General features: G+C 45.8%; 2 protein-coding genes across 3 annotated transcripts in view; both read right to left on the bottom strand.

The window, feature by feature from the left end:
* Positions 1 to 840: 840 nt before the first annotated feature.
* On the bottom strand, positions 841 to 8,749 carry ZDHHC23 (zinc finger DHHC-type palmitoyltransferase 23). 2 transcript variants are annotated; one of them, XM_060099871.1, is made up of 5 exons: positions 8,684 to 8,749; positions 7,908 to 8,077; positions 4,929 to 5,639; positions 2,970 to 3,137; positions 841 to 1,108 (listed from the first exon to the last, which is right to left on the bottom strand). In XM_060099871.1, the coding sequence occupies exons 2-5, from the start codon at positions 8,066 to 8,068 to the stop codon at positions 841 to 843; spliced, it is 1,308 nt and encodes a 435-aa protein (XP_059955854.1). In that variant the 5' UTR covers positions 8,069 to 8,077; positions 8,684 to 8,749. The 2 variants fall into 2 exon arrangements, with proteins under 2 accessions (XP_059955854.1, XP_059955855.1); XM_060099872.1 differs by having other exon boundaries at positions 7,908 to 8,102; positions 8,684 to 8,745.
* A 2,619-nt stretch (positions 8,750 to 11,368) lies between these two features.
* The window catches only part of GRAMD1C (GRAM domain containing 1C), a 91,579-nt gene continuing 86,206 nt past the window's right edge, over positions 11,369 to 16,741 (bottom strand). Inside the window, exon 18 of the mRNA XM_060099870.1 lies at positions 11,369 to 11,449. Coding sequence (XP_059955853.1) covers positions 11,369 to 11,449 — 81 coding nt within the window. The remainder of the gene's footprint in view (positions 11,450 to 16,741) is intronic.

The raw sequence follows: 16,741 nt of genomic DNA, 5'->3' as shown, positions 1-16,741 counted from the left end.
CATCACCTAAACTTATGACCACTGTGCATTATACTAGCAATAATTAGGCTTGTAATTATTATCAACTTTCAAGATCAGATGACTGAGTAAATCCATTTGGTCTTCTTCTACCCTGTTTGAGTAGTTAATGTCTAATACTTCAGAAAGAGAAATCCCCATAACTGTACAACATGGTATTTGGGGATCGTTTTTTCACTCTTGAAATGCTGAAAATGGAATGGCTTCAATATTCTGACCTGAAATATTTTTTCCAGTCTTAGGAGTCTCCTAATAATACTTCATACCTCTCTGGTGCTTTAGTTTTTCGTTGTTTTTCAGTGCTTTCCACATGCCGCATCCCTCTCATGACCCTCCCGTGTCCCCCCCGCACAACCACTCTGTGAGGTAGCCAGGGCAGCATCAGTACCCCACTTGACAAATGAACCTGAGACTCAGGGAAGTGACCTGACCAAGGGTCGCATGGCTATTAGGAGTTGAAAGAGGGACTAGAAACTACCCTAATCCAAAGCTCTTTCTCCCATACTAATGGGTAGCAATTGCTTCTATCAATTTCTGCATTAGCAATCCACATTCTTTTCAACTTCTGGTGACTGAGTTAGTTAAGAAGGTGACTGGAAAGGAATGACTCTACTTTTACTGCTTTGATATAAAAATCCCTTAAATTGTGAAGTCAGAAAAATTAATTTCTTCCCAGTCCAGTGCCTAAACCTGAGCATGGCCCTATAACGCCTTTAAGAAACTGGGGATAAACACAAGCATCCTGTGCACACCGAAGTGTAGGATGCAAGGGAGCAGAGGGAGGAGACGCCCTCCCGCCCCCAGAGCCGTACAGAAGGCACTTCATACTATGTCCTCAGCAGGGTGGTGGAAGGGGTGCGTGCCCAGGGTGGAGAACTGGTGCCAGTTCCGCAGGAAGCCCCGATTGTACTGGCCTGTGTCCACGATGAGCCCGCAGAGCAGCCGGCGCCCCGTCTTCTGTCGAAGGGCCTGCTGCACTTCCCTCTCCGTCACGTTGTAGCTGATGTTTATCAGCTGGATCAGGAAGATGTAGGCCATGCCCCCCATGATGATCACAGAGTACCACACGCAGGTGAAGCACAGAGCTGAGCTGGGAGCAGGAAAAGGCAGGTCAGGGCGGCCAACGCTTCACATTCAGAGAGCTCTCCCCATGGTAACATTTTACACACGTAGTACTGACTCCTAAGGACGCTGGCCCCTTCCCTGATGACCCCACTTGGAAGACACTTTTCTCTCCTCGGAGTGCCAATGAATAACCTGCTTCACTTATGACTCTTAACATGTTCTATCTTATAATTACTGGTGCCTCCTTTTCTAGGATGTGATACTAGAACAGCAGGGACTGTTTTGTGTGTTTCATGTCCCCCACACAGCCAACAGTGTCTGACACAACCGCAGTCAAGATCTGTTTGTGGCATGAATAATTCCTAAATTGTTCTTAACGCAGAAGAAAACGGAGGCGCCGTGAGATTGCTGTAAACGTCCTCAAGGGAGCTGTGGGTGGGACCGAGCAGCAGTGCTAAGGTTGCTCATCCCCGTTCTTTTCCGTACAAGGCCGACGAGCACAGGTAAGAGGACAGCTCCCAGCACCAGCAGCCCCGAAGGAGCGCCAGGAGCACCGTCACATTTCAAATCCCGCTTTCCAAAACCAAACAGGGTCACACAGGACAAGAAAGCTGCTTCCAGCTCATTAATAAGGCTGTGAGGAGAGGCTGCCGATTAACGTCTGCCAAGTGATTATTTTCAAATATCTGCACGTGAGTTAGCGGGAAATTCATTCAGGATCTTCATCTGTTAAGCTGAAAGGGACCTCAGGGATGATTAAATCGCCACAAAGATGAGGAAAACTGAGGCCCAGTGAGGACACATGAATCGTGGGTCCATAGCACTGAGAACACAGCAGCAGGACTGTGTCCCTCATTTCATTTACGGGGCCCACAGAAAGCCTAGAAAACTCATGCTTACCAACATACAGACACAACGACCCCCAAGGGCCTCTGCTTTCTTCTCGCTCTTTGTTTTCAAGACACTCCCTGCTATGTCCACATAGCACCCCTGTGCGGGCCCTTGTCTGTACCAGTCTGTGGACAGATCTCCCCCTCGCCACTGCAGAGCTAGACATTTGCGGGCATTAGAACAGATGGGCCCTCCTCCGCAGGTTAAGTTCCTGTCTCCTCTGTGTTGAGAGTCTTGATAGTTTGTGAAATTCTTCAGTGACTACTATTCTTAGTGGGTTGTGATAAATGTCCTCAAGCAGAGCTTTCGGGGACGGGGTGGGCAGGGGATTGGGCCAAAACTAAAAAGTTCCCGCTTCTGCTACAGCACGGAGATCATCACACTGTATAAATGGGCCCCAACCTAAAAACACTGAAGGAAATTCTGACCTAGATACCACAGTAATCATGAGTGGTGATGTAAAAAAAAAAAAAAAAAAAGTAGAACAGGAAAAAGTCAATGGAGGTTAAAAAGAAAAGAAAGGTTACAGAGATTGTAAGCATTTCACGAAAGGGTCAGAAGCGGTAAATTAAGACTAGGCTACAAAGCACCAGAAAACAGCAATAAAGTGAGAATTTCCCCAATAACGAGCGACAAAAGAGACCACACCCATACCCAGAGACTGCTACTTTAGTTATCATTTCAGTTTCACTGTGGCTACCTTGGGCATGCTAGCGGTCGTTTAACTCTGAAGTCCCTGAGAAAGCCTAGTCCTACCTGTAGAGCACTGGTTCCTCACTTTTTAAGGTCAACGTTCCTTGTGACATCACCCAGAAAAATGCACGTATCCACTGCACAACTGTGTGTTGGCAATTTCAGGGATACCCAGCATCCCCAGAACCTGTCCTGTGTTTTGGGTGAGAACCCCTAACCTAGCAGTGAATCACAGCCCTGTACATTCACTGCAAACCCACTCCCTCTTCCGTGGGGCCCCGTATGGGGTATCCATGTCTCACCTGTAATTTGCATAAACTCCAGGGCAATAGAAGAGAGCTGTGAAGACACTTCTATCCGTACAAATAGTGTCCAAGGTCAGCGTTATCCCGTACACCGAGGTGAGCAGGAAGATCAGAAGGGCAAGCATAAATGCTTGATGATTTGATTCTCCGACACAGCTATTTATCCTCCAAACAGCACAGAGGGGGAGAAAGCAAACATGTTTTTAAAAGTTCTCTAATAGCTCAATAAAAAGAAAGCTTTTAAAACAGAGATAGTGTGAGTTTCAGTTATTAAAAAATAAGTTCTCTTGTTTTTCAATTTTAGGGAATTGAAAACTTGTCTGCTGAGAGATGTAGTCTTATATTCTCCACTCTTTGCAAAGTGAAATCATATCATTAGCTTAAGGACAAGACTAAGTAAAAAAGCAGAACCTGGCTAACAAATCTTTCTAGATATTAATAAGTGAAGTCTGTTACCCAATGGTAAGAGAGTTAACACTGTAATCACCACCTAAGGATAGGATGATATCAGAGTTATAAAAACTTAAAAATGCTAAATCAGAAGTATTATGCAATGTGGGAAAGCATATATTACATACACATATTAATAAAAGATCCCAAGAGGTTAGAAACACAGGGTGGGGTAGAGAACTCAATAGTATGCAGACTACTTGTCAGGTACAGAGTTCCAGGTCGTGGCCATTTGCAGGGCAGGATGACAGGCACGCCGGGACGCTCCCACGGGCAGAGATCTCCCAGGCGAGGCTGCAGGACCTCTGCAAACCAGCGCGTGTAAATGGGCCCCCACCCTGCACACACGCACGCACACACCCAGGTATGCACGAGCATAAATGATGAAGACAGAGAAGAGTAAAACCTAAAAATGAAAAAACCTGCTTACTCCAAAGACAAAGCCCCAGAATAGAGCCGTCCCTGTTCATGACCCCTGAACTTAAGGTCTGCTCCTGTGTCCTCCAGGGCTGTCTGCACCCTCACCCTGTCCCATGTCCCCTTCTGAGGGGGAGAGTGTGACATGATCAGAATCCTAGATAAAAGGCATAATTCACCGACCATGACTGCCTCAAGAGCAAGCTGCAAACATGCTACTTACAGCGTTCATATCTGAATTAATCACGCTCCTTTTGTTTAAGATTTATTCAGTAAAGCTGCACCATTTTCTTTAAAAGTTGCAACGCACATCTTACGGGTGTCCTCAGGTGTCCTCGTTTGTCACTGGCCAGCAAAGAGGTACCCAAAAAGCCCATTTCTGCACCACTAACCAAATAGGGAGTTATCTGTCAGGGCCTTAAGTCAATAATGTCAACTAGAAATCACTGGTAGCATCAAAATGATGATGGATACATGGTCAGAGGATAAGAGTCACCTAAAAGTACAGGAACACATTCTTGAGCTCTGTGAGCACAGGGAGATGTGCCTATACTATGTCTGATACATTCTTTTTAAAAAAGTCATTCAACCGTAGATACTTCTCTCTTAGAAAGGAGAAAATGAGGGCAAAAGAGAAAGCGGGAGGGCTTCCCTGGTGGCGCAGTGGTTGAGAGTCCGCCTGCCGATGCAGCGGACACGAGTTCATGCCCCGGTCCGGGAAGATCCCACATGCCGCGGAGCGGCTGGGCCCGTGAGCCATGGCCGCTGAGCCTGCGCGTCCGGAGCCTGTGCTCCACAACGGGAGAGGCCACAACAGTGACAGGCCCGCGTACCACAAAAAAAAAAAAGAGAGAAAGCGGGGGGCAAAAAAAAAAAAAAACACCTTCAGGAAATGACTGAAAAGAACTAAATTTGTGAAGCTCAAAAAACTGATGACTAAGTGGGAACATCATAACAGCCCACAAATATCTCCAAGGTGTAAAGCTGGGAAGGAGAGAAATTTGAGGAAGGCATAAAGGAAGAGCAAACCCGGCGAGAGAGTCTCACATGAACGTACCCTCCGCAAGCCTCCAGATTTTTCCAACATACCAGACGCAGTGATGATCCATCCTCCTCACACAGACGCCGCAGATCCGGCAGTGCCAGGCCCGGGCCGGCCGCACCAGCCGGCACTTGGCGCACCAGTCCTCCTTCCCCATGGCGGGGCTTCCGGCCGACGTCCTGGGGCAGCCCTTAGGCTCATCCTTGGGCCCGCGGTTGTTGAGACCGCCCGCTGGGTCTGCGCCGGGGAACCCTTTGGGCTTCTCCAGCCCTGTCCTGTTCAGGCATTCGGTTTGGCTGCCGCTTAGAGATCTGTCATCGCTTGCTGGGTTTCTGAGGTAGCCTGGATCCTTCTTGGCCCGGCACAAGGCTAAGAGTATGAGAAGTAACCCGCAGGTAAGCAGAGCCAGCCGAGTGGGCCCTACACGCCCCCTGGGGACCACCTCCTGCAGGAACACGTAGTACATGTAGCCCAGAGAGAACAGTCCGAGGCTCAGGAAAAACAGAGTCTGTTCTTTTCTTCTGTGAGTGAGGTAGTAATACCGCAGAGCCAGCACAGGGAGGGAGGCCAAAACCACCCCCCCCAGGAGGAGATGCCACGAAGCCACTCGGAGGAAGACAGGCAGCAGCAAGAGTGGGGGAAGGAGGCTAATGTTAACTTTCCTGGCTCCCCTAAGCCAAGGAATCCGGAGGCGGTCAGAGATCGTATCCATGATCCTTTCGTAGGTCTCGGGCTGCACGGACTTACACGTGATCCATCTGTTCAGAGAGAGCACAGAGAAGGCACCTCCGACGTGTTGGTTGAATTAAAAACCACTCAACACTGTAGGCCAGACAGCAGGATAAATGATAAAAGATGCCAAAGACCAAGCATTCTACTTCCTTACTATTAAACACGAGCTTTTCAGATTCATGTATAATTTTTTAATACGAATGAGAAAATGTTTAGATATTTAACAGAACTATTTCTCCACGAAACACACAGGAATACACACGTATTCCACGTAAGTCCTGTTCAGACTGGGGTGGGCATAGAGACATAAAAATCTCAAAAAAATTCACCATCAGGCTTCCCTGGTGGCACAGTGGTTGAGAGTCCGCCTGCTGACGCAGGGGACACGGGTTCGTGCCCCAGTCCAGGAAGATCCCACATGCCGTGGAGCAGCTAGGCCCGTGAGACATGGCCGCTGAGCCTGCGCGTCCGGAGCCTGTGGTCCGCAATGGGAGAGGCCACAACAGTGAGAGGCCCGTGTACCAGAGGAAAAAAAAAAAAAAAAAAAAAAAAATTCACCATCTAGTTGTGAAGACAACATGGGAATTCAAGAAATATTAGATAAGTGACAAAGTAGCAAAATCACCCAATGAACTATTACAGTCAAACACGGTAAGGTGTGCTCAGAGGAGAGGACACACTTCTGGGTGGAGTCATTGCAGAGGTCTTTGTGGGAAAAGACGGATTTGTGCTCAACCTTGACAGCTGGCTAGTATTCCTGTGGGTGGAGAGGAAGGCAAGGAGGCGTTCCAGTGGAGAGATGCATGTGCAGCACACAACCTGTCCTGGGCCGGGGGAGTAAACCAGTTCATTACGGCAGGGGGCTGAATAAGGAAGCGTGGAGGTCAAACTAGTACAAGTCAAATGACTGAGCTTGGTGGACAAGTAGTATTGTTGACTTTTTTGCATACTTAGGCTATTATGGAAAGGAACAGTTTAAGGAAGGATAACATTGGTTTTAGAAAGTTAGAATTTAAAAAAAAAATTTAGAATTTTAAAAAATAGGGCTAGACTTGGAAGTGAATGGGAACTAAGTATAAGGGAGGCATACAGAGCAGCAGGTCTGTGGAAATGCTGGGAGCCCATCTCATCCAGAAGGGTCTGGAGAGAAGAAAACTGAGGGACAGCCCAGGTCTCAAGGGCTGGGAGGGAGGAAGAGTTAGAAGGCCAATGGAAGAGCTGTGGTCTTGAGTGATGGAGGTTACAGAAAAGGCATCATTTCTCCATTCATTAGTCCAAAGTGTTCTACTTTCTCAGTATGGATTTTAGACTAAGATTAAAGAACCTACATTTAAAGACACCTGTAAGAGACTATTGACACTGTCAAGGAAGAATTACAAAGGGATTATGGGGTACTAGACTACAGTAGTCCCCAAGAATGCTTCTCATGGCGAGATTAACATACCAAGCAGCATACCAAATCAGCAATGTGCCACTGCAATGACTTTTTTTAACCAGAAGGAATTGATGGGAAAAGCAAGTTTCCACCATCTGTGTTCTCCCCACATTATGCTTTCCATGTGATAATTTTTAAATATATAATTATTTAGAAAATGGATAAAAACCAGGTTATTACTGTTTGGCACAAAATTTCTTCAGTGATGTTAGAAATCATCTCTTTGGATAGTTAATTTCCATCACTTGGGATAATGGTGAAAATAAAAGCCAAATACAATAGCATCAATCAGGACTGTGTTGCTGCTCACGCTGAAAACAGCCAGTCCAGGGGAGGAACATGCCTTCTGGCTGGATTTCCTCCCCAGAAACAAGGGGTGAAACCGATTCCAAGAGCAGGAAAATGATTTTTCAACCCTCAAGGCCCTGTGTGGCCAAGTGCAATCCCGTCCCAAGATGTCAGTCTCTGAATGCTGAGACCACTGAAAATTGTAGGAACTTTCTGGTACTAATGTGTTCATTTTAAACTTACAGATTCTCTGGCCTGCATTTTATTTTTTTTTAATGCGTTTAACTTGCCTACTATCCCTTTACCTGCCTGTTCTCTCTGTCACCTCCTCCCTTTAAATGAGAAATAATAATGTCCTAGTAAACTGAGCTGGACAGTTGTGCACTACTGAGTAATAATTCATCTTTATAAAGTCCTCACACTTGACATAAAAGACAACTTTCAGTTGGAGATAAGTGGAAATAGAATGAAGAGCAAATTCTAGTGTTCTGGATGGCTAAGCTGAAAGTATATACATGGTAGTTCTCAAGAGGGCCAGAGGGATCAGCATCAAGAAACACACAGCTCTTACCTATCACACCCTTCATCCAGATCTTGGCAATCACACAAACAAGCAGCCACGTGGTTCTTTTCCCCATTTCGATCTAGGTACTCGCAGCAGCACAGGGGCTCCAGTTCAGGTTCTTCCGCTTTGTTTTTCTTCCCTGGCTTCATACTGCCCTTCTTGGTCATGATTTCCACCTGTCACCATGAGGCATAAGAAGCCCTCAGGAAGTAAAGTGGAAAGAACACAACTCACATCTTGTAAGCACATCCAAGCCTATCCCTGATTAACCACCAACGCCTGAGAAATCAAAAATGAGAAGAGGGGGAGGTGGCCCCCTTTTCATCAGGCTTTACTGGCTCGGCGTGGCCAGACACAGAGCTCTAGGGCTCTAAGGGCTCCAAGCGCCTTCACCGCCAGGTCCCCATTCAGGACAGGCGCCGCCTGGGCGCTAGCCGTTCCCATGACAACAGCCTACTACGCGGCCCGGGACAGCCTGGGCATGGGTGGCTGCACTCACCTGCGGGTGCGGGCTGGGGAGGGCCTGGTTGTCCCCGCCCGAAGCCAGGGTGCGGGTGGAAACACCCTCGGGGCTGCGGGCGGAGGCAAAGCGTGTATCCGCTGGGGCCGACTACCCGGCTCCGGAGAGGCCACCCGGCGCCCGGGCAGCGCTCAGGGTCGCCGTCCAGACCCACTTCTCCGCCGCGAGGTGGGCGCGCCTCTCCCGCCCCGGCCAATCGTGAGGACGTGGGTGGGCCGAGAACACCGCCCGGCCCGCAGAATGACCTTGGGAGGGAAGTTACCTGCGCTCCCGGGCCGAGGTGCGGCTACAGTCAAAGAGGCCGAGGCGGAGAGGAGAAGGGTCGGCTCCTCCCGAGGCGCGGACGCGTCTGCCGATCTCTGCTCTACGGGGCTCCCGGCGCGATGGCTGGAGTCTCAGGGACCCCGGCTCCGTTCTCCGCCGCGCCCTCTCCGCCGCCGCCCACCTGTGACCACAGCCGGCCGCCGCTGGGGCGGTGCGCCCGCCTCCGGCGGTGTCCCCCGCCAACCCCCGCCGTGTCCCCCGCCGCCCCACGGCCAGCCGGACTGAGCGTGGCAAGTCCGCGAGCTTCCGGGTGCCCCGCCCCCGGCGCCGGGCATCCCCCGCCCGCACGTGCGGAACCCTCCGGCGAGGCCCCTCCCCCGGCCCGCGGCCCCGGCGCCCGGGGGAGCGGAGGAGCGAAGGCCGGGCTCCGGCAGCGGGTCCAGGCAGTTGGGTGCCGGGCTGACCCGCACCTCCGCCCAGCCCCGCCCCAGAGGCGGCCGCCCGGACCCCGACCGGACCCGCGGGTGCCTGCGGGCGGCGCGTGGGCAGGGAAGCCTCCCGAGCCTTCGGCTCGGCGAAGGCGGAAATACGGGAAACCTGCACTCCTGAGAGTTTCCTAAATACGTGAGACCCGTGGGTCGGCAGGTCTTCGTTTAGACGCCAGCAACAGGCGTTGGGGGAGATCTCCACGGCAAAATGTTACCGACGTACCGCCCCCAAATTCGCTAACCTTCTCTTAAAGGCCCAGGTCACTGTCCCTGATCTGTTAATTATCCAACTTGTTCATTTTCATGATTTCTGGCCAGCAGTCTCTACATGAGACCAGCAGGCCTATCTAGTACTCTTGCTCCAGAAAGCTGCATATTTGAAATGAAACTGCCCTAAGATGAGAGTCCTCTTTGGGTTTCACTTTTGCACAAAATTTTTTTTAAAAGGGTGTAGGCCCATGTATACGTTTTCACAGAAACAGGCTTTCTAGTTTGGGGAGGGTTTGACCGAAAAAGAAGGAAAACAACTCAGAGATTTGGAGTTTTATTGATATTCAATTTACATAGGCTCAAATACAATTAACTGAATGCATACATATTTAGTTGTAATTTATAAAGCAACTTAACTTTGGTAACTTTCTTTGAGGTATTTTATGAAGTACAGGTTTTAAAGAAATATCACAAAAATACTCAGCTTGTCAGTGACCATTTTTGTGAAATTAACAGAGAACAAGTTTTCAAGTTTATAATCCAGTCACTCTTGCTCAGTCAGACACATCATAAATCCTTATCAAAAACCTCCAGGTAGGTACACTGGTATCCCAAGGTAGGTTAGTTGAGATTCTCCCAGAGAAACCCGTTTTTCCTCTAATCCAGTCAATAATTTTATTCTCTATGGGCATCTCGAAAATGACTTTAGCAATCCCATGTGGCTTGGGTGACTGGGTAAAAAAGAGACATCTAACTAAAGGCAATTGTTATTCAAGCAGTAAGAATATATACAAATTATCCTGCACTGTCCTTCTCTTGTTCCAGAGACATCACTTGTATTGAGACACATACGCCTAAAAACTTTTAATGAAGAGCCAAAGCTCATGTCTGATTTACAACTTGTCAGTGCACTTATACTGGGAGATAATGCCCCCCCAAAGTCTTAAAGAGCTAAAGTTTGTGTCTGGCTTACAACTGACTGACTAAAGCCACACATGTGAATGAGTAAATGAAGCCATACGTGGCTACTGAAAAATAGTCCACAAATTATAATATTTTCAACCAGATGGCTCATTTCCACCATGAAACTTTGCTAAGTTGAAGCCAAGCTTAGTTCAAGTATTCATTTGATCTGTCACTAAAATGCCCAGATTTTAACATAATCTTCTAGTTTTTAAAACTCAGAGCATGGTTCTTCGTTTTGAGAGATGGTATCCTACATGTTTCCTTTTCCAAAATTGACTCTTCTGCCATATAATGTATGAAGAGGCAAGATAATCTCACCTCTGAGAGCCACCTGAAGAAACACCTATTTCTTTCATAAAGATACCACATGGCTGAAGAACCTTTCAGATAATAATCATCAACATGCAGATTCAAAAGGTTTGACTACTGAATTTACATGCTAAATAAATGAAGACATTGTATTGATAATATTTACAGTACAAGAATCTATAAATGTTATAATAGATGCCTGAAAACTGATCCTTCAGAGTTAGTAATGATTTAGAGACTTCTTCTTATATCGTCTTCTTTATCCTCTTGAATGTATCTCAACTGTGAAAGCAGCCTATTGGACACACACTGATTCTGTGCTAACAGATAAACTTAAAGCGTCAAACTTCAAACCTCACTGTGAAAATGAGGCCATACCACTCAGTTCAGAATGTCTCATTTTCTTTTTGTATCATAGAAATTCAAATCCACAATATATTTCACGCTTCACTGGAGAAATTCACAGCTTAGAATAATGTATAAGAAATGAAAGGATGGATTCCTAAGGCCATCAGAGACTAATTCTCCAATAAATGTTATTAAAAAGAATGTTAGAGATGACTAATAAGAATGTTATTTGTACATTAGAAGTACAAATAATGAGAAAATATGGAAATGTTCCTATGACAATTCAAATCCTTCACCCTCTAGTTTTCTTCAAGACGTTTTCTTTTGGTTCCACATATCTATAATTTTGGTCCTTAAGATCACTAGCTTTGGACAGCCATGCCTGTCTTGTTCTTATTTAGTAGATCAAAGGTTCTCTGTAGCATAATGAGTGAGCTCTTCAACTGCAAAGAAAAATTTTCAAAATCAGATTGTTTAAATTTTTCTGATTATTTGTATGCCAAAAGTTTGCATTTAATAAAATTCTGTCTATACTGATGCCCAAATAAAAGACTAACTATAAAACATCTGATTCCTTTGGTTATCTGTCAGTGTGACTGCTAGTGTTCTTTTCATTTGCTGTAGTATTGCACTTCTTCCTACAACATATTACTGTGTGCTTTACCTCCCAATAAGTCTATTTATCAAATGATCCAAAGTGAAGGGCTTGTTTTCTGAAATGGTTTCTGAAGCTACAGTGGTCTCCCCACCATCCCCTAAACAACTCAAGTTCCACTCAAGGCCTTTGCTTGCTATTATGCTCATGTTCATCTTCACCTATCTAAAACTTACCCATCCCCACCATTTCCATGCAGTTTTCCCCTAATCATCCTGCCTCTAAACTCCTAAAGCTTTACTACTTACTTTGACACTTAATTTTGTACTTTTTTTTTTTTTTTTTTTTTTTTTTTTGCGGTACACGGGCCTCTCACTGTTGTGGCCTCTCCCATTGTGGAGCACAGGCTCCAGACGCACAGGCTCCGTGGCCATGGCTCACGGGTCCAGCCGCTCCGCAGCACGTGGGATCCTCCTGGACCGGGGCGCGAGCCCGTGTCCGCTGCATTGGCAGGCGGACTCTCAACCACTGCGCCACCAGGGAAGCCCCAATTTTGTACTTTTTTTAAAATAGTCTTTAACAATACACATGGATATCTGACTTCTCTAATAAAATTGTAGACAACTTGAGAGCAAGAATTATGTCTTACATATGGACACAAAGGGGGGAAAACTGCGGTGGGGTGGGGATGGTGGTGTGCTGAATTGGGCAGTTGGGATTGACATGTATACACTGATGTGTATAAAATTGATGACTAATAAGAACCTGCAGTATAAAAAAAACAAACAAACAAAAACAAAGAATTATGTCTTATTCTTTTTTGTATTCATTCACTCATTCATTCATTCAACAAATTTTTTTTTGCTTACCTCTTACATGCTGGGCACTGTGCTAAGTACTGGGTATACAATGGTGAACCAAATAGGCACTGTCCCTGCCTTCATGGAGCTTACAGACTAGTGAGGGACTCAGAACTAAAACGAATAATTACACAGATAAATATATACTTACACACTGTATGAAGTTTTTCACTTGAACAACTGGAGGATAGTAGTATCATTTTTTGAAATTAGGTCAACTAGAGAAGAACCAGGTTTGGCTCAAGATGAAAACTTAATTCTGTTTTGGACATGATCAGTTTGGGATGCCTGTTAGCCTCAAGGTAAAGATGCCAAGTCAGCAAGTGGCTGTATGAGTCTGGACTCAAGGAAGAGGTCAGGATGAGAGACGTGCTTTGGGAGCCATTGGTGCATGTGGTATTCCAAGTTAGGGGAGCAGCTAAGATCACCTAGAGGGCAGTAAAGGAGAAGGGAAGAGAATCTAACGCAAAAGGCTGCGGCACTGGGAGAGGACGAGGTCAGGTAGCAGAGATGGTTTTAACCAGCAAAAAGCAGTTTTACATTATGCTAAGTGGAAGCCAGGCATGAAAGACTGTATATTATATGATTCCATTTATATGAAATGTCCAGAATAGGCAAACCCATAGAAATAGAAAGTAGATTAGTGATTTCCAGGAGCTGAGAGAGTGAGGGATGGGAATGACTGCTCATGGGTACAGGGCTTCTTTGGGGGATGATAAAATGCTCTGGAATTAGATAGTGGCGATGGTGGGACAACCTTGTGAATACCCTAAAAATTCTTTAAAAGGTGAATTTTATGGTATGTGAATTATATCACAATAAAGCTGTGTTTTTTTCCATGGTTCCAAAGAAGGGAAGATTAGATACATTTCAAGAAAGGAATGGTCAGCTTTGTCAAATGCTGGCACTGTAAGATGAAAACTTAAAAACAAAAAAAGAAAAAAAAGGTATATTAACTTTAAAAGCCAGAGGTCACTGGGGAGCTTAGCTTGAGCAGTATCAGTAGAGGATGTGGGGGAAGAAATCAAGACAGTGTGAGCTGAAGAGTGAGTGAGCAGATTAAATACAGGCATCCAATTTTGCTCCCTCCTGAAACACCACCAAAAGCACGGTAAAGGGATTCTTTTTTAAGACATAAGTGCACAAGGACAGAGGAAAACAGAAAAGGTGACAATAGCAACACAACTTTGGAAACTGGGTAGCGGATGGATTACTTAGCAGCCCTGAAAACGCTGAATCCTAAGCTAACAGTAGGGAAAGCTGAGAACCAACTGAAGCTGAAGAATCCTCTAAAGCCTCAGGAATTGACAGGCATCTGTGGAAATGGGAATAAAGAGGAAGGGACTGAAATAAGGATTGGATGAACTTTTGGACATGTGGCCTCTCCTACTACCTGGGCAGAAGTCTGAAGTCCTATTTTCTGGAGAGGATAAAAAAGAGGGTCTCTGGCAGTCTGGCCAGGAGGACACCAAACACATCGTTAAAGATAGCAGTACCATACCAAAAATGGGGATTATACAAAAAACATGTATACTGCATGTTGAGATCATCCCTTTGCCCTGCCCTCCTCAATCTCTCTACTCTCACTCACCTAAAATGCTGGCAGCCAGCTCTTAGTCCTTCAGGAAGGAGACTGGAAGAGTCTTCTCTGTGGAAACTGACCAATCCAAGAGAAAAGACCTAAAGATACTGACATCAGGATTTCTTAGCCAACGGCCCAGCCAGATCTACCAAGAAGTTCAGAGTAGACCAGCCCAACCCACACGATAAGAACTTTGGATCTATACAAGCAGACAGCAAAGGACTACAGACATCCAAAGAAATCCTCTAACCCTAAGGATAGAAATCAAAACAGGGGGAAAGGGCCTTGCTGGAATGTGGGTATGCAAGAAGAAGAAAAAAAAAATTTTTTTAATTATCAGTAATATGGTCAGAGAGAAAGATATTATGGCCACTTTAAAAGTTCACAATGCCTTAAAAATGAAAATTCAGAGAAATGGCAGCTCTTTGAAATTAAAAACTTGTTAGCAAAAACTGAAAAACTCAGTAAAAGAATTTGAAGATTAAGTTGAGGAAATCTCTGAGGAAGTAGAACAAAAAGGCAAAAAGATGGAAGCTGGAAAGAAAAGGTAAGGTCAGACAACCTGTCCAACAGAAGGCAGACACCTGATTACAGGTGCTATAGAAAGTCAGGGGAGAGAAGGTGGAGGAGAGGAAATCATCAGCCACATAGCTCAGTATATCCCAGGACGAAAGGGCACCAGTTTCCAGACGAAAGGATCAGGAATCTGGCAGCCTCAGAATTCTCAGTAGTAACACTGGAAGCCAAAAGGCAATGGAGCAATGCCTTCAATTTTCTGAAGGAACCTTATTTCCAAGCTAGAATTCTATCCCCAGCCAAATAATTAATCAGAGGGGAAGGACAGAATAAAAAAGTTCAGACAGGTGAAGTCTTAAAATATTTACCTCCATAGCCTCTTTCTCAGGAAGCTACTAGAGGATATGCTCCATTAAAAGGAGGGAGGAAACCAAGAAAGCAGAAAACATGGGATATGGGAAACAGGAGGTGGGCAACAGGAGCCCCAAGATGATAGCTGTGCACCTGCAGAGAGGGCCACTGGCCCTGCCTGGAGCCCGTCAGAGGCTCCATGGATTGAAACCCTGAGGTGACCGAAGATGATGAGAGGAGACAGAGCATCAGGGCATGAAACACTTATAAACAATACAGTCCAGTGATCAACTGTAATAAGAAGACAATTTCAGGGGTAAGAAAAAGTGGCCGCGGTTCATTCTATGGCTCAGCTCAGAACAGTAAACTTAGTCAAAACAAAGCCAACACTGAATACTGATCCAACCAAAATTACAACTTCCTTTGGAGGATGGGGGATGAGAAATGGGAGCATGAAGAGGTGAAAGAAAACAAAATCCCAGTCTCCATAACAGGAAGTCAAAAGATAATGTCTAAAGCTGAAAAATCAAGAAGTATCAACACATGCTTGTTGTTTATAAATATGGAGGTAAACACCAGAAGAATAAACCAAGAGAGTTAGATTGTAGTCTTTGGGAAAGAAATGGAGAAGAGGATACCAGGATTGCTATTTTTCTGAAACAACCCTGTAGAACAAGTTAACTCTTCATGTGAATGAGTGACTTTGGTGAAAATAAAACCTCAAAAAAGTGAAGGAGTTATAAAGGATAATATAGTGACAGCCAGAGTAGGCAACTCCGAGAGTGCCTGACTGTGGAAGGGAGGAGAGCGATAGATGAGCAGATAGAGAAGGATGTGGATGACGCGGGTTTTCTAATGTAGGAGATAAGAGAGCAGGGGAGGTGCTGATGGAAAGATCCAGCTGAATGAGGGAGTCTGAAGATGGGGAAGCTAGAGGGGTGGATGGAGTCTCCTGCCAACTCGTGCTGAGACTTGCGTCCCACAGGCAGAGCGATGCTTCTAATGGAGCACAGAACAGGATGGGTGCAGCAACAGGGGAAGGTCTGTAGATCTGGTTATGGAAGGAGAGGGAGGGTCTCTTTTCTCCTTGAGGCATGGTCATGAGTTCAGAGTCAGCAGGAAAGGAGCGGAGAGGATGAGAAGAAAAGTGAGAGTATGATCTACTCCTTGCTGAGGGGGAGGAGAAAGTTCCTAACTGCAGGCACTGTGCATCTGAAGAGTGCCTAGTGGAAGCACCTTTAGTGCCCCACATGATGTTCTAAGAAATGCTCAATAATTGAATCTTCTAAAAAACAAACCAATGCATAGAAGAAAAGGATGGAAGCAAATAAAACGAAATGTTAAAAGTGATTAGGGGTTTCCTTGGTGGCACAGTGGTTGAGAGTCCGCCTGCTGATGCAGGGGACACAGGTTCGTGCCCCAGTCTGGGAAGATCCCGCATGCCGCGGAGCGGCTGGGCCTGTGAGCCATGGCCGCTGAGCCTGCGCATCCGGAGCCTGTGCTCCACAACGGGAGAGGCCACAACAGTGAGAGGCCCGCGTACCGCAAAAAAATAAAAAGTGATTATGTCTGAATGCTAGTAGGTTCTCTTCTATTCTCTATTTTTCAATTTTGAAAAGTACCTATGTATTATATTATAATGGAAGTATTTGTCCTCATTTTTCAAAGGGAATCCTAAGTTTTGGTTCATAGAACCGAGCAGCACACATTGATGACACTATGTTCAAGAGATAACGCTTATAGCAAAACACCAAAACAACCTAAATGCTTATTCTTCAGTGGAGAACTGGTAAAATAATTATGCCACATATGTACAGTTGAATTCTATGCA

Source organism: Mesoplodon densirostris, chromosome 5 (genome assembly GCF_025265405.1).
Source record: "Mesoplodon densirostris isolate mMesDen1 chromosome 5, mMesDen1 primary haplotype, whole genome shotgun sequence".
Lineage (NCBI taxonomy): Eukaryota > Metazoa > Chordata > Mammalia > Artiodactyla > Ziphiidae > Mesoplodon > Mesoplodon densirostris.
Note: the sequence above shows the minus strand (reverse complement) of the source record. Positions and strands in the feature narration are given on the sequence as shown.